The sequence below is a fragment of the Bactrocera dorsalis genome, chromosome 1 (assembly GCF_023373825.1).
Source record: "Bactrocera dorsalis isolate Fly_Bdor chromosome 1, ASM2337382v1, whole genome shotgun sequence".
NCBI classification, from domain to species: Eukaryota; Metazoa; Arthropoda; class Insecta; order Diptera; family Tephritidae; genus Bactrocera; species Bactrocera dorsalis.
In genome coordinates this window covers 104,828,363-104,846,117 of record NC_064303.1, presented here as the reverse complement: position 1 = coordinate 104,846,117, position 17,755 = coordinate 104,828,363, and the positions used below count along the sequence as shown (strand labels likewise).

The window sequence follows — 17,755 nt, the reverse complement described above, 5'->3', positions numbered from 1 at the left end:
ACATCGAAATCATATGCAAAACTCCCATAACCCTTAACCCCCAGTAGACACAGCCTGACAAAGGCTGACTGCTCGCTCACCTTTCTAATCGAAAAAAAACTGCTGTGCACCCGTGTGCAACAAATTGTTGAACGCTCCTCATTGTCATTACCTTTAAGCTGTGGACACAGTGGAGTGTCTACATATTCACTTTACGAATTTTCAGACCACAGTAGTCGTTAATCTGCTCAGCCAGTTTGGCTACCAAGAAGACCTACACAATTAAGGTTATGTTATGCTGGTTGAATGCGAATATGTGTACGGTCGGGGAAACATCAATAGACAACCAGACGACAATGTCAAAGCGAAGATTTTGCAAAGCGAACGTGAACGCATTGTCTCACCCTCGAACCCACTGCGCCACTTGTTCAAACACTCATATTGGGCAATCATGCTCGGCTTACGTTTCGATTCCACTTAAACGAATTAAATGAGTGCCATTAAAATGCGAAATTGCAAGCCGCTAGAAATTGCAAATATTACTGTTATAGCATTGTTTACATACTATATATAGATATAGTACATAGATATTGAAATATCTGCGCTGAATGCTTCTCCTTTTACGGTTCTGGGTAATGTTATTGAGAATTTCTAATAATAATTGCTATAGTAAAGAGACACACACATCGCTTTTTGAGAAGGCCGCCAGCAAATGGTTACTACTTCGTATTAACCTATATGTTTATCACGGTTAAGTTCAAAATCACCAACTTGAAGGAAAGAACCAAAAGACTGGAAGAGGTTGAACTTTCGGAAGAAAGAGTTTTCTTTATATGTGGCTTTTGGAAGGAGGCACCACTTGACGTTCCTCGAAGGCGTCTTCAAATAGACGACTGATTGAAGTGAAGCTCATTCTGTTCCTTAGTTGGAAACATGTGGATCTCGCTGTGTATGTGTTCAACCGAAGACATCAAGAGGCTTCATGTAATAGTCCAGGGTGCAGTATTTCGACACGTTTGAAGCTTCTTCTTCTACGTTTCACTACATTCAGGCGGCCATATCGGCGCGGCCAAGCTTATGACCCGTCGGCCGATTGCCTTATATGTTGTCAAAAAAGTATCTTCGGCATTTCCCCATGAGCTGCCGGCTAGCGACTTAAGCGACTCTGTATTTTGGCAGCTAACGCGGTATTACGAGGAGTGAAGTATCGCAGGCTGTCGAATGTTACACCTGAAATCTTCGGATTATTGACAATCGGAATTCTAATGCCATCGACTGTAATTAAAGATCCAGTCTGTACTCTTAGTCCAGTTCATGGATTTAATGGGGGTGGGTGTCAAGCTCCTTGCATTGAAGAAGAGAGAGAGGTCAGAGAGTTAGCCGTTTAGTTTCGATTAATTCTTAGGCAGTCACCATATTGATTGGACAGCAAGTGATTACTATCTGCTCCTGCTTCAGACTTTGCCACGGAACGACCATGATTGAGACTGCCGCTTCGCTGATGCAGTGAACTGACACATGAGTGCCGACAAATTTTCCACCGTTAAACTATACATGCTCAGTTAAAGAATACATGCTCAGTGTTTTCAAAGCACTCTGAACACTTCGGACAATTCGGACTGACTGATTTCGTGCTGAAATCTATACAGTTAGCTTCTAAAGCACCCATGTCCACTTAGTTTTAGGGTTAGGTCAAAATCTAGGTCGCCATATCGTCTGTCGATCCGGTGGATGTCCGGTATTAGTCTGTGGGTTCACCGTCTTTTGAGTGAGGTTTACCACCTCTACTACCATATTGTTAAGCTCTCTTCTCTTTAGGCTCCTATAGTCGGCTCTGACAACTTGTATACACCTTCGTTTTCGTCACACTGGATGTCTTGGGCATCATACTGGCTATTACTTCAGCAGCATCAATTGATATTGTTCGGAAAGCACTGATAACTCTAAGGGCCGACAATCTATTTATCGGACAACTTTATTAAGCGGACAGAAAGGCTGGTCCCGCCAGTGTCCGTTTCATTTCTCTGCATTACTACATATTTTGTGTACTTGGTAATCTAAGACTACTAGTCCACTTCTCCGCCGCTCATCAATTACAGTGTGAATAACCAGACAGACATTCTAGAGACACAACAACTGTTAATTTCTATTTAATTATATACCAGAAGTCGTGGTTTATGTAAAAGTGGGCAGAAATCTGCGTGGGTTGACGATTCATTTAAGTGGGCGTGTAAATATTAGCTGTAAACAAGGCTGTAGCTAATCACTATAGAAGCATTTACATACAAAGGAAAAACGAAAAAAAAAAACAAAAGAGTGCTCGGATGTAACAAAGTTCTTTGAATATTTCTTAGCCGCCTTCCTTTAATAATAATAAAAATTATTATTATTTATTTCACAAGAATTTCATTATGAATTTCACAATAATCAAATACTTAGTCTTTATGAGTGCTTATTAAGAGCGTCGCTAATGCTACAGAAGACTCTCTTCGCGATGCGTATAGAAGCTTCATAAAATGCTACGCTGAATTGCGAATTGTAAAGCGGTAATTTTCCTTCGCCAAGATTAGCAAAACAAATATTTTTTTAATGCTTGTTTCATGCGCAGCCATTAAGTGTGGCGCCTTGCACTTTTGCGATATGCAAACTTTTATTGCCACACTCTTTTATGATTTGCTGCATTTTACGTAGTTTAGAATGTGAAATATCAGAAGTCGCATTTATATTTAGTTAATTGTTGGATGAGTAATAAAATTGTCGTAAAATAATTTAGTCACTATATTTATTCATTAATGAATTGCTGTCAACTAGGTAATTAAGCAGACAGAAAATACGTGTATACATACTTACATACACACATACGTCAATACGTACATATACCAGGGTATATAGTTACGTCTGTGGTTAACGGTTAATGCTCAGTCAGTAAAAAAACAAACATTCCATAGAAATAAAAACAAACAAATGCAATGCAATAAACAATCGTCGCTTTTAGTTATGCCGAAAGCTTTATACCCTTCTTGAAATGAAAATACATTTACATTTATGAAATATTACGAAACTGAAAATCTCACCTTTCCAACACTATATGGTATGACTCGATGTGATTGGTAGCATTGGAGATATACGACTGCAAAGACATCTATTGACGAAATACGAAAAAACTTTTTCGACTACCCAATATTATTGGCATTTTAGGATTCCGAACAATTTAGCTTTATGTACAATACTAAAATAGGAATTGATTGTAGTCAGGTATTTTCATAACTGCTTAACGGGTTTTTACGCATCCGTAGAAACTTTAAGAGGCACACCTAGGGTGAAAATAAATTATCTAACTTTTGGTATAGATATACTGTAGACTATAATTTAAAAAATGTCACTTTAAAACGTCATATGAATATTTAAAATATTTTTTGAGTTACAGCCTTCCAAAGTAGCGGGTTTTTCCATAGGAGCGCCACAAAAGTAGACCGAAAGGGACAGCCACTGAAGCTATATTTTTTCCCGCTCTTTTGACATTTCCCTTCAGTAAGGTTTGTCATTTTATCATGGAAATATATACATTCCAACAACGAGTTGAAATAATAAAAATTTACTGTCGAAATTCGGAGTAAATGGCCTCAACTTTAATAGCGCTACGTCCAATTTATGGTCGGCGTAATCGTCCCGTTAGATCAAGAATTGAGCTTCTAGTGGAAAAATTTGAATCTACAGGCACTGTACAAAATGTTCCCGTATCAGTGAGACAAAAAAGTGCCCCTGCTGTAGAGTAGTATTGCCGCCTCTAACGCATCAATTGAGGAATAACCAAATCAGTCTCTCACACGTCGTTCTCTAGCGTTGGGCATCTCTGTGACGTGGTTGTATCGAATTTTGCGAAAAGATCTTGGCTTACAGCCTTACAACATCAAATTGACGCAAGAACTGAAGCTGTTTGACCAACAAAATCGTCGTATGTTCGTGAATTAGGCTGAGCAACATCGAAAAAGCTCATTTTTGGCTGAATGACTTCGTCCATAAGTAAAATATGCATTACACGTACTCCACGAGTCACCATTGCATCCTGAAAAAATTACGGTTTGGTGCGATTTATGGGCCGGTGGCATCAATATTCCGTACTTCTGCCGTGATATTCAAGATCGGTGCGTTAATGTGAATGAGAATCGAATTGGATGATATGGATAGTGCCACAAGTCACCCAACGAATATCACAATCGATTTATTGAAAACCAAGTATGGTGAAGTGTTATCTCACGAAATGGTCCAGTCGATTGGCCGGTTATGCCAACAAGCCAGCGGCGATTAGTGAACTTCGTACGAATATCAAACGTGAAATTGCAGCAGTATCGGCCGATTTATGCTTGAAAACCGCCGTTTGGAGATGTTCAAGCGTACTAAACCCGAGTTTTTGCATCGATATGTGGCAATTTTACTTTCTTCATCGTTGGAAAAGCATCAAATGAGGTTAATACAAGTAAAACGAAATCGAACACGAGACAAACGATTATTAATGATGTGGTGATGTGATCAAGCGAGCTCATCAGCTCTCAAACAAGATATTTTTTAATCAAATTATTACTCTTTTTGGTAGACTTTTTTTGCTCAGTGTACTTTTCGGTACATATTACGTACATATGTCATTTATGGTATAAACATGTCCGTATATCAGTTAACGTACTACGTTAATCATGCAAAATTTTCACTTTTTTCATAGGCATGCATTTCTTTTTGTAGGAAATATCCATTAGACTAATTTTTATTGCAGCATACAAATGTTTCGCTACTATTTTTACGCTCACTTTCATACTAAATTTAGCGTACCGTTGAGGCAATGCGCTTGAATGAGCTCAATTAAGCAAATTTATACGATAATTGTGTGTACAATTTAATATGCAAATATACTAGAAATTGTGGCAAAATATATGTACATACATATACAAAAACTAATGTGTGTGAAAATATTTCGGACAATTTTTTTTCTATTACTAAACTTTTAGTTTTATATGATTTTAAATTTAGAATGAATTAAAAATAATTTTTATAATGTAAATTACAATTATAATTCCATTTTCTGCAAGTAATTGAGAGAAAATATATTTTTTTAATTTTGAAATTGGTTTATATTAAAGAAATTTTATGGCGCAGCTGAAGCCTTTGAAAATGATAAAGAATAAAAAAACATGAAGTATGAAACCTATTGGAAAAGGAAGAGAATATAATTAAAATGAAACGAAAAATATAGGGTAGTCGAAAAAGTCTTTTCGTCTTTTGTCAATAGCTAACTTTACAGTTGTATATCTCTAGTGCTACCAATCATATTGTGTCATACCATATAGTGTTGGATTTAAAGCTTAATTTTATTACAAACAAAAAAAAAATTCGGAAAAGTTGAAAAAAATTACAACTGTTCAAAAATTAGTGAAAATAATGAAGAAATTCGCTAAATTTTGAAATTTTGAGTGAAGAATGCCACTCCAGCCACCAATGAAATTTGTGAAATTTTCGGAGACGTTGCTGCATCAGTTCATATAGAACAACAATGGTTCGCTGGCTTCCGATCTGGAAATTTTGATGTCAAAGATGCATCTCGCTCTGGTCGACCTTTCGTTGAAAAGTTCGATGAAATTATGGAAAAGACTGACCAGGACCGTCACATAAGAAGCCATGACATCGCTAAGGAACTTGGTTCATTTTGAACCATTTAAAATAAGCTGGCTACAAAAAAAAAGCTCGATGTTTGGGTACCACATGAATTGTCTGTGAAAAATTCAATGGACCGAATTAAAATCTGCGATTCTTTGCTGAAGCGAGATGAAATCGAACCATTTTTGAACCGAATGGTAACTGGAAGACTCAAAGTGGATCAAATACGACAATAATGTGCGAAAAAGATCATGGTCCAAGCGTGGTGAAACTCAACAAATGGTCGCAAGGCCAGGTTTGACGCCTCGCAAGGTTATGCTGAGTGTTTGGTGGGATTGGAAAGGAATTATTCACTCTGAGCTGTTGCAGACTGGCAGAACGATTGATTCTACATTTTACTGTCGACAACTGCTGAGATTGAAGCAAGCAATCGAAAGAAATGGCCAGAAATCATCAACAGAAAGGGCTTCGTCTTCCATCAAGACAACGCTAAACCACACACATCTTTGATGACTCGGCAAAAACTTGCAGAGTTTGGCTGTGATGTTTTGATGCATCCACCATATAGCTTTGAATTTTCACCATCGGAATACCATTTGTTTTGGTCAATACAGAACACCCTTAATGGTGTAAAGTTGGCTTCAAGAAAAGCCTGTGAAAATTAGTAATCGCAGTTTTTCGCCGAGAAACCAGAAAAATTTTACAATGATGGAATAATGTCTCTAGCGGAAAAATGGCAAAAAGTGATTGACCGAAATGGTATATATTTGCTTCATTAAAGTTCATTATAAATATAAAAGAATTGGTTGACTTCACAATATTTTGATAGACCATGAGCATGCTTTATGTTACTTACGTGAAGAATAAATAATAGTAATTTTATGATAATTACATTATAATTACATACAGAAAATTTCTCTTTAAAAATGTTCCCAATGCCAATATCTTCCATACTCGCACATACATCTCTACACATAATTCAAATCAAATAACAAATGCGATACTAATGAGAACATCATCATCCAGCTGAGCATTTTGCCTTGTAATTAAAAATGTAATTGGTATTTTGATATGCAAATGAGGCACTTGAAATCTCATATCCAATTTAAAATCTGTCCTTTAGCATATTCGTTTTATTATAATAATTTCTACTTACGAATTTCTTCTCCATTCTTTCCCCCACATTTCTCCCTCGTTACTTAAGAAGAATCACTACAAATTACTGCAATTATTCTATTTGCGCTTGTAATTGATATCTGACCGACAATTATGCGTCCAAAGCTTCGAATTAATGCACAATTATTTGTTAAATCAATTAGTTTGAAAATTATTTGGAAGTTTTGCAAACGCAGCGCATCACGTGGCTTAATTAGATTGGCATAAATACAAATAATTGAAAAATAAAAGAAATCAACGCAATTATGGTGTTAATTGAGCGCTTGAAAGAGTTATTTTTGGCGCTTTATTAAATCAATTTCGCAAATAATTTAATCGATATTTATTAACCGGTTAAGTGCGGAAAATCTGTGCTTGCTACCCGATGTGCTAAAACTGTTCGCATGCTAATAGCCATATGTGCGCAAATGGTGGTCCATTAGCAACTTTTTAGGCCGCATTTAGCGGGCGTCAGAACTTTAAAGTGCTTTTTTTTAAACAGCTTGAAAAATATTAAGTTTCAATAGGAAATGCTGACGCTTTTAATAATAAAAAATAAATTAACCAAAGCAAGCGATAATTGGCGGCGCAGAGTTATTGTGGGTGGGTGGATTGCAATTGAACTTCTTCGGATATGTTAATTGATTATTAGTATATCACTTGGAGATTATTAATATCAAGGCAAATAAGATTTTCACATCTTATTGGTTATATTATAGACCAATCTGTAAGCGCAGATGGGACTATTTTTCAACATGTTTATTGCTAAATTGTATGCACAATTATATAGAAGCAGCCAGATTAAGTGGAAAATTTTCCAATATTGTCATTGATTGATTAATTAGATAGGGGTCATATGATTATAGCTATTGTAATCATTAATCCAATTAATAATGTTATACTTGTTATACTGGCACATAAATTTAAAAACTGCTTTCCTAAGTAACTAGTTACGGTCAAAAAGTAATTAACAGTTTTTTGCATAGTCGTCAAGATTTGTCTTGATTTCGATGAATTTAAAAACAACTAGTCCAAAAATAATTGGTTGCAAAGTAACTAATTTCAAAGTGACTAGTCCAAAAGTAACTAGTTACAAAAGTAATTAGTTTGAAAGCAACTAATTTCAAAAGTGACTAGTCAAAAGTAATTAAAAGCAAAGAACCTAGTTTGGAAGTTTTGGAACAATTTTATATTATTTTCGAAGTCATATCCGCATTAAGAGCAATATTCATTGATTCAAATAAGATATTCAGTACCATAAAATAAAGGTCATAGTCAACAAGATTTGTCTTGATTTAAATGAATTTAAAAACAACTGGTCCAAAAGTAACTGGTTGCAAAGTGACTATTCCAAAAGTAACTAGTTACAAAAGTAATTAGTTTGAAAGCAACTAGTTTCAAAAGTGACTAGTCCAAAGTAATTAAAAGCAAAATACCTAGTTTGGAAATTTTCGAACATTTTTATATTATTTCTGAAGTCATATCCACATTAAGAGCAATATTTATTGATTCAAATAAGATATCCAGTACCATAAAATAAAGGTTTTTACGAATGGCTCTCTCTATTAAAAAGCCTATATAAAATGCCTGAGATGCATCGGTAAACAACTCCAGAGTCTTGAAAAGTAGGGCAGCTGTGGAGAGTGTGTCAGAACCAAGCGACTTACCCTCTACTGAGTGTCTGGCCACAAAGGTATCGAGGGCAATAAGATAGTTAAGGAGATTTCCACGAGTGGTGTACAGCTGTCACCGGAAAACTTGATTAACATTAGAAATTCCATCCATTGTCTATGCGACGATCTGGATAGGAGCATGGAACGATCAACCTGAGTGCAAAACTAGGAAATTCATGTGTAAAACGGTAGATTGGAAATATGCAAAGTTCCTACTGGTATTCCTTAGAAGTGTTGCAGAGAACATGATAATAAAACTCCCTAGACATAGCATGATGAAGATGCACGCTTACAGAATGGGGATGTTAGATCAAGAAGACTGCGGGAAATGTTAAGAGCAAGGCACCGGCGAAACAATGAAGCACCGCATTGACAGGGCTATGCTTTAAACATTTGGACAACTCGGTATGAGACACTGGAAGAGATAACGTCAATGAGGTCACAGATTTTGTTGAAATTTGCGTCAAGCACAGGCATCCTAAAGTATAACCACTCCTTATGGAATTCGTAACCGAACTGCATCGTATATCTCAAAGAATCCATACTGGTCTATGCGTCACTCATTAATCTACCAGACTAACCTAACCTAAACTTTTGTGACAGGACACTCTTACTCGCTATTAATGACCTGTAGTCCAAGAGACCTTGTGTTGTTATACGAATAGACGTTAGAACAACATTCTCTGAGTTAGGACAAATGAAGACATCAACAAGTTATAAGGGCTTTAAAGTGCTTTGTAATAGATAACTGGATACGGAACACAAATTAGATCTTTAATGGACTAAAGCTAAACCCACACACCTGGGAACCTGCAATAATTCTAGTTCTACATGCTTCTTTATCTCAACACGTATTTCTCATACTCTCTGTGATTTATTATTAAATTAAAGTTTACAAAGTGAGTTTTTCAAGGATATGCTCCTCTCCTTTACTCCATCCAAAGACGGATGACTTTAACCAACCACCGAAATATATGTATATGCTCCAGGGAGCAGCAAATCATAAGAAAATCTATAAAATGATGATTAAAATACAAATATGCAGAGCGATTATGGCACGCAATGACCTCTTGACCCTGCAACTCATAAGTTGAAGAAAATAAAAATCTTAGTGTACAAAGTTCTGGCCTCCAGACGCATATAAATTTTGCAAGCCTCTCAGCTACGGCATGACTAAAGGCTGAAATGGGACCAAAAACAAAGCGGACAGCCAAATAAGCAGTTAAGCCAGTGTAAACAAATTGCCAAAGAGCTATGAAGAGAAAGCAAAAGAGGAAGAGTAAGCGAAATGTAAGCACCGCTATGTGGCACTAACACATACAGAGACGCACAAAGGCTTAGTGGGTTGTGATAATTGCGTCATATGCGGATACAAAAGCGGAAAGCGAGAAGATGGTGGCGATAGATGTTGGCATAAGCGCTGGTAGTGAAAGTGGCGGATACATACATAAATAAATAAATATATAAAGTATGTATGTATGTAGATATATAGTATATGCGAATGTGCCTGTCTGATGTCTGCCTCCCTCAGAAAGGCACAAACAAATGCTGGTTGTTACCAGCCAACAAGGAAACTACACAAGTAAGCACATATATTAATGTGTAAATATATGTCAATAGCTACATACATACATACATACATACATACATACATATATATATATAATTGTTTGATTGTTCACAGCTTTCCAAGAATGTCATTTAAACCTTTAGCACATTAACACAATTAGACGAGACTCTTTTCGTTTTCATGAGAAAAGTTGGTCGAATTGCCTGAGCACTTCTGTCTCCAAGGTTACTTTTGATAATATTTAATTACATTTGAGGTTACTAGCGGTTAATTAAAACTATTTGCGGCTTTTAGCTTTGTTTAACATTAAACCACATAAATACTGAGACTTCCTCAATTTAATTAGTAAAATGTTACCGAAAACCGTAGAAAAACTAATTAAATATGGCTGCCTCTGATTCTGAACGTAATTTCATATTTAGTCTTTATGTGGTGAGAGTTTCCTCTAGCGTTAACTGTTAACTGCTTCTGAGTACTGCTGAGGTAATGAGAAAAGAGCATCGCATAGACGAGGGAAGTCGGTACTAACAACAAGGAGTCCTAATACAGTAAACAACAGGGTTTAAGCTTACTTGATTATAAATATACTGGAGCTCTTGCTGAAAATAGGGATAAATTGTTTTCAACCACGCCCTTCCCCATTCTCTTCTCGAATTTAGATGACCCGTAAATTATTTTGTTCCTTCATTTTTATTAGTTTATTCTTCGTTATCAATGGCAATAACCCGTCTGAAAGACAACAAAGTGGAGGGGCCGATGAGTCGATGTCAGAGCTATTCAAATACGGCGGCGAAGAACTGAAAAGGAGCATGTATCAGCTTCTTCGTCGGACGAAAGCATGAGTGACGATTGGATTTTAAGAGTGCTCTGCCCAATCCACAAAAAGGGTGACCCCACAATCTGCGGCAACTACCGTGGGATAAGCCTCTTTAACATCGCATATAAAGTTCTGCCGAGCATATTGTGTGAAAGATCAAAGCCATCGTCCACAAACTGATTGAATCTTATTGGTGTGGCTTCAGGTCTGAAAAACCAACGACTAATCTGATATTCACCATAAGACAAATCTTGGAAAAGAACTGTGAAAAACTCATCATAAACTCATCGCCGAGTTTATAGCTGCTTTTGACAGCACGAAAAGGAGTTGCCTTTATGAAGCTATGTCGGAATTTGGTATTCCCGCGATACTAATACGGCTGGGTAAACTGACGTTGAGCAATACCAAAAGCTCCGACCAGATCCGGAAGGACCTCTTCGAACCGTCCGATACCAAACGAGGTTTCAGACAAAGCGACTCCGTATCGTGCGACTTCTTCAATCTATTTCTGGAGAAAATAATTCGAGCTGCTGGCACACGCCAATGACATCGTTATCATTGGCCTAAGCAACCGCACCGTTAGTTGCGCTTTCTCCAAATTGGACAAAGAAGGGAAGTAAATGGGTCTGAGACGAAATATCTCCTGTCATCAAACAAACAGGCGTCGCATTAGCGACTTGGCTCCCACGTCACTGTTGATAGTCATAACTTCGAAGTCGTGGATAATTTCGTCTATCTTGGAATCCGCATTAACACCAACAACAATGTCAGCCTCGAAATCCAGGTCAGAATAACCTCTGCCAATAGATGCTACTTCGGACTGAGTAGGCAAATAAGAAGTAAAGTCCTCGCTCGACGAAGAAAGACCAAGATGACAAAGGTTCGGCAAAATATTTATGCTCCTTTGCGCATTGGCAACGGCGAATAACGCAGCCGATGGAGCGATAATCTGACCGAGTTATAGGACGACATTGACTTAGTTCAGCGTTTTAAGAGACAGCGGCTACGCTGGCTAGGACATGTTGTCCGGATGGGGTAGAACACTCAAGTTTTAAAGGTTTTCGATTCAGTACCCGCCGCTGAAAGCAGAGGAAGAGGAAGACCACCACTCCGTTGGAGAGTGGAGAAGGACCAGGCTGCACTTAATATCTCGAATTACCACTAAATAGTGAAAAGAAAGAACGTCTAGCGCGCTATTGTAAGCTCGGCTATAACCGCATAAGCGGTGGTTACGCCAATAAAGAAGAAAATTTGATATACATACATATAATTCGTTTTCAAAGGGTACCAAAGGTTGTCATAATTATAAAACACCTGATACATAAAACATGATAGAGCAATAATTTTCAAAATTTTAACTGTTTTTATATATAATCTATAATTTAGCCTTATTTCTAAGCACTTACTTGTCGTTCCGTGGCAAGCGCACCCAGGAGCGTATGCGCAGCATTAATTCCTGTATTTTATTATTCCTTTCCAACTCGTCTTCCTCATCCCACTCATAGTTGACGGTGGCATCTGAATTCATTTCACGATCTTCATTGATATCATCGGTGATCGTGAAGGTGGGCCGCGAATGAACACTCTCCATGCCGTGGAAATTATTACTTAACAATGGCTTTTGAATTATTTTTCCTCGCCGTTACTACACTTGTGATAAATATTATTTACAACTGCATTTACAACATTAGCCAAATATTTTCTTCGCTAAATTTTTCGCAAAATTTATACATTTCAGAAATAATAATTAACTCAACACTTGCCATAAACACATGCACACAAATCACTTTTGGCGTTTTCGAATTGTTGCACATAACCCACTTAATTTTTGGCAGTTGTGGACGGAAATTATAAGCTTACTTACATACACATATACATATGTACACTTTAATACGCGTATCAATCGATTGCGCGCGTCTTTCAATCAACTCACCGCGAACATTTGCATATTTGGTTTTTGAACTGAAAAATCATGCATCCCTTGAGGCAAAGCTGCGCGCCGGTCTAACTTGTTGGATTTTGAAATATCACAATTCGAAAAACCCTTCACGGACACGAAATTTGTGGAGAATACGCGCCAACGAAATGCCATCACAGACTAAACAATCTCGTGGCCAGCCAAGGCGGAGAGCCTTTGCCATCAGCGGCGTTTGGCAAAATGGTCTCTTAATAGATGGGTTGACGCTGGTTGGCTGGCCGCTGCCACCAAATTGCTTTGGAAGCACGCAAAAAACTAATACAAAATATACTTATATTCATGTCTCGTATATACATATGTACATATATACATATATACACATGTATGTACATTTATAAATAGGAAGAAAGCAAAAGTGCTTAGTAAATACACATAAAAATACATATTTATAGTAAACATGAGAATTTCAGATGTAAATGCATATGTATGTACAAATCCATGTGGCGCTGGTGAAAGCAGGAAATATTTTCATTTTGTTGTAAAAATAGAAAAAGAAATGCTAAAAGTGGGGTGGCAGACACATGGCAAAGGCAATGAAAATCCGAAAAGCGTGTCAAAATCCATAAATGTGTGGTTTTTGTAGTGTGTTTGTTTACTTTCTAGCATTCGGACGCATTTAAATCTATTGTTCTAAGATGGCTATAAGTGAGTATACATACATACATATGTTTATGAACAGTAGGTGAGAAAAATATGTGGTCATAATGTAAAAATCATTGTAAAAATTCAGAATGAATGATCTTAATTTAGCTAAGGCATCTTATATATTGACTCCTATGTACATATGTATGGTACAAAGCCAAACGGATGCTTGAAAACTATTTTATTAGGTATATGGGAGGTAATAGTAATATTGCCCGATACCGGACGTTCGAAAACTTTCTATTAGTTATATGAGAGCTAAGGATAGTGTTAAATCAATAAATTTTCGACACACACACATACTATTATCAGACAGATACAATCTCTGAATTGCAATAATATGCACATACATATATCCCACAAATTAACCAATATTGCGGTAAAAAGTCAAAAATATACTTTGAGGTATATGACTGAGACTTGAACAGTTGTCTGTTTTGAACAATTTTTCGACTTGAAATGACATATCTGCAAGGCACTAGTTGTATTAATTTTTAACTGAATAAACTCATTGGTGCTTGATTTTTTGTACACAGGAAAGTGGAAGAATCATATGGATTTTAAGATTGTGTTTCCCACATCTTTGCAGTGTAACACAGAAATATCATAATAATATTATGTATTGAGTTTGGTTAAAATTGACAGAGTGGGTGCGGAGATATGTGACTTCACCTAAAGTGCGTGGCACCACCACCGTCTATTTTACAAATCGGTTCTTAACGTCGGCTCTTAACATCGGCTCCTACAAGCTCTCTTGTACCATCTCTGATGTATGTAGTTTTATGTGATATTAACAGTATAAAAACGTTGCTGGCCCTCAATATAAAAAGAACAATAATATGTACATACATACCAGAGTAGCACTACCCATACTGCGCCGGCTTAAACCACTTCGCAACTGCAACCATAGAGACACATGCACCCGTGAGCGTACGCTTCCTTTAATTCGTAAACAAAATATTAGAATACTTTCAATAATTTCGTTAGTTACTATTATTAATAATATAAACTTACACATTTATATTAAAAACTACTGAACGAAGAACGCGTGTTTATTAGCTCATATGTTTGTTATTGCATTCACATACTTTTATTATTCACTTAGATCGTATTTATATACTATATTTACTTTAGTTTATTGCATTCGTCACTTATTATATAATTGAATTTTTGATAATTTAAATGCGCGCAATATTTCAGATTAAAAATTTGAAATGTCACAAACGAAAATGACTTGACAAACAGCTGAGTCATTCGCCGCAACGGAACTAGCGAGAACAGTAGGGGAAGCGGAAAAGGGTTGCATTTCGAATTTAAAAAAAAAAGTTCTTTCAAGAAATTGTTTTATTTTCTAAAAAATATAAATATTATACATGGGAAATTATGAACTGATTTTTTGACTTAAGAAATGTATATAAATATAAATAACATGTCATTAACTTATTTCTAAAAAAAAATTTCTATACCGCAAAAATTACCGCTATAAAGTGTAGTCAAATAAGCTTTTGAGTGATTTTGAGTGGTAAGGTTTGCGTGGCCACGAGTGTATGTACATATGTACATGTACATATATTTACTTATTTAGTTTGTATGCAGATATCTATACCTTAATCATCTTTATTTTAATTTTCGTTGCTTTTAGTAACAAAAATTGTTATAATTTAAAATTTATTACAAAATATTACACATAATTTTAATAATTTTTTATTTTATAAATATTAAAATATTATTTACAAAATATTACACTTAATTTCAATAATTTATTACCTTATTAATTTTAAAATATTTAAAAAAGGATATGCAACCCTACATCCGTTATCGATATGCTCGTCAGTTCCGCTGCAGCTTCAGTGAATCAGCAGTTCAACGGCAGTAAATGAAGTTCGTGAATTTATATTAAATATGTAAATAGGTCTTAAATAAGTTAATATCTCGATTATAAACTTACTTAACGATATCCGATTAAAAAGTAATACAAGTGAAAAAAAGTGTTCAAAACGATTTTTTCATTAAACTGTGCCTACGCAAACGGCAAACCAAAAACATAACCTAAAACGGCAGTGGAGCGCTAGTTCGCAGCTGCTTACGATCGTACATGCATGCATGCATACATGTATTTACATACATACGTATGTACGTATTGCCAAAAAAATTGTAAGCGTGCGAATTTTAGCAAAAACTAGCGAGTGTGAGTAATTTAAAGAGAGAGAATTAGTGCTCTCATGATTTGTCTTATGAGCATACAGGACAACAACAGAACCAAGTAAGGTAACGACTTATTCTTTAAGTATGTATGTATTATGCTAATTTTGACAACCTAATATTTTTGAAAATGCACTAGTTAATGAATATGACTACCAGGTGAATTGAGAGTGACACAAAGCAACAAAAGCTGGAATGCCTTGAGTGTCTGGATGAAGTAGTGCGCTTAAAAAAACTGATTATGAGCGAGTACGATGCATAATTTTTTATTGTAGGCACAGATATCACACACCGACATTTTCGATCAAAAGTGAACTATTGTTACCGGAGTCTAAATATTCGGTACCTAAGGGCTTGAACAGTTTTTGGTCATAAGGTGGCATACACTAAAGACATTATTCGTGCAAAGTTTAATCGCGTTACATTAATTGCTTCTTGATTTGTTTACTGGAACTAAAATTTTTCCTACCATTTTTAAAATATGTACCATAACTTATTTGATGGGCTGTGTGTGTAGGTGTATGAATGTTAGTAAATCTATGTATATACACCATTTCTTTGTATATGCCAATATATAAAATAAGTTGATTTTGTTTTATAAGCTCACGGAAGGATAATAGGGTCATTCACAAATCCTGACATTTTATGTTTTAAAAAATTTATATATATTAATTGAATGTATGAAAAACAAGTATAAACATTTTATTAGTAATGTTTGAATTTTAAATGAATACTAACAGAACAGAAAATAATTCTGTGAAAAGCACTACAGCAGCAGCAGATGTTACTCTGCCTGATGTTTCTCAGTAAAGATTCTCGTAAGTTTTTTTTTTAATCAGCAAGCCAAATCGAAGATTTTAGAACATGTTCTGTTTAACTGCGTCCCCACTACTTTAAGTAATGCCAAATTAACACGTGATTTTCCTAGATGAAAAATCTTCTCTTCAGTTTTTGAAAGCGATTTCGAAAGATAACACCATGCCGCTGCTACCGACTACAAGGATTTATTTCTATACTTGCTCTGACTAATAGCATTTGAATCTCCAATTCGAGAAACTCAATGTTTAATTAGTTAAATTATTTAGATACAGTTTCAGTCTGTCACAATTACCGCAGTTAATGAATACCCCTAAAGGAAATGGCTTGGTCGCAAAAGTCAAATCTACCTACACATACACAGTAATGTCCAAAAAGAGAAAAACTATTCTTACTTAAGGAAAAGGGACGAAACATTTTTTTCCAATATAAAAGTAATGTCTTTTTTTGTTTTGCGTAGGCTCACACATGTGATTGTGTGCAAATATGCGTGAGTCCATACAATGTGCCAATCGAGCTATAAATGCATACATATATGCATACATTATTTGTTATTTACTTAAGATTAGGACCACTTTTTATTTGCCTACCGAAAGGCATGTGTGAGAATTATTTGGTTGACGAACAGCTGATTTGAAACTGTCTAGATACTCATATATATGTATGTTATGGTGTTTGGTATTAGGATAGAATATATAGAATCTAACAAGTGTTTCCAGCAAGAGCAAAGAAATTTCGAACATATACAAGTAGTTTAATAAGAGAGAAGTTGTTAAGAGAGGAAGAAAGTGAGTTTTACTTTGGTATCCACTAATGTGTGGTGTTACATGCTTGAAACATATTCTAATGCTGCTTGTCTGATAAATTATTTTACTTTATCATAACTTTGATCAAGATCTATATGGGAACATCGAGTTTTGAAATAATATCAGAACTCTTCATAACTCTTCTTCTCAAAAGTCGGTGTGACCAACATTTAAATTTTTATTGATCTACAGGTATATACAATAGGTTTAATTAAGGTATGCTTTAAAGGATATACATATATATTACTAGCTTCCTTGTCTTCCTTCTTTTAATGAAACCGATTTCGGTATTCCAAAGGTTCTGGTTATCGATTTCAGAGTTATAGACCATCTTTACGGTATTCTTATACAATTTACTTCTAATATGTTAATATAAGATTCAATGCATAACTCCATCACTTTCAATGGTTTAGATTAGGTAAATGAGCTGGTTTCTCGTGAAGCCTCGAATTATCCACTAGGACTGCAAGA

The 17,755-nt window shown here is 35.7% G+C and overlaps 1 protein-coding gene across 1 annotated transcript in view; it reads right to left on the bottom strand.

Moving 5' to 3' along the window:
- LOC105233298 (P protein) overlaps positions 1-12,565 on the bottom strand; it is a 90,032-nt gene extending 77,467 nt beyond the window's left edge. The window contains exon 1 of the mRNA XM_029553412.2: positions 12,247-12,565. Coding sequence (XP_029409272.2) covers positions 12,247-12,431 — 185 coding nt within the window. The 5' untranslated portion in view covers positions 12,432-12,565. The remainder of the gene's footprint in view (positions 1-12,246) is intronic.
- Positions 12,566-17,755: the final 5,190 nt, after the last annotated feature.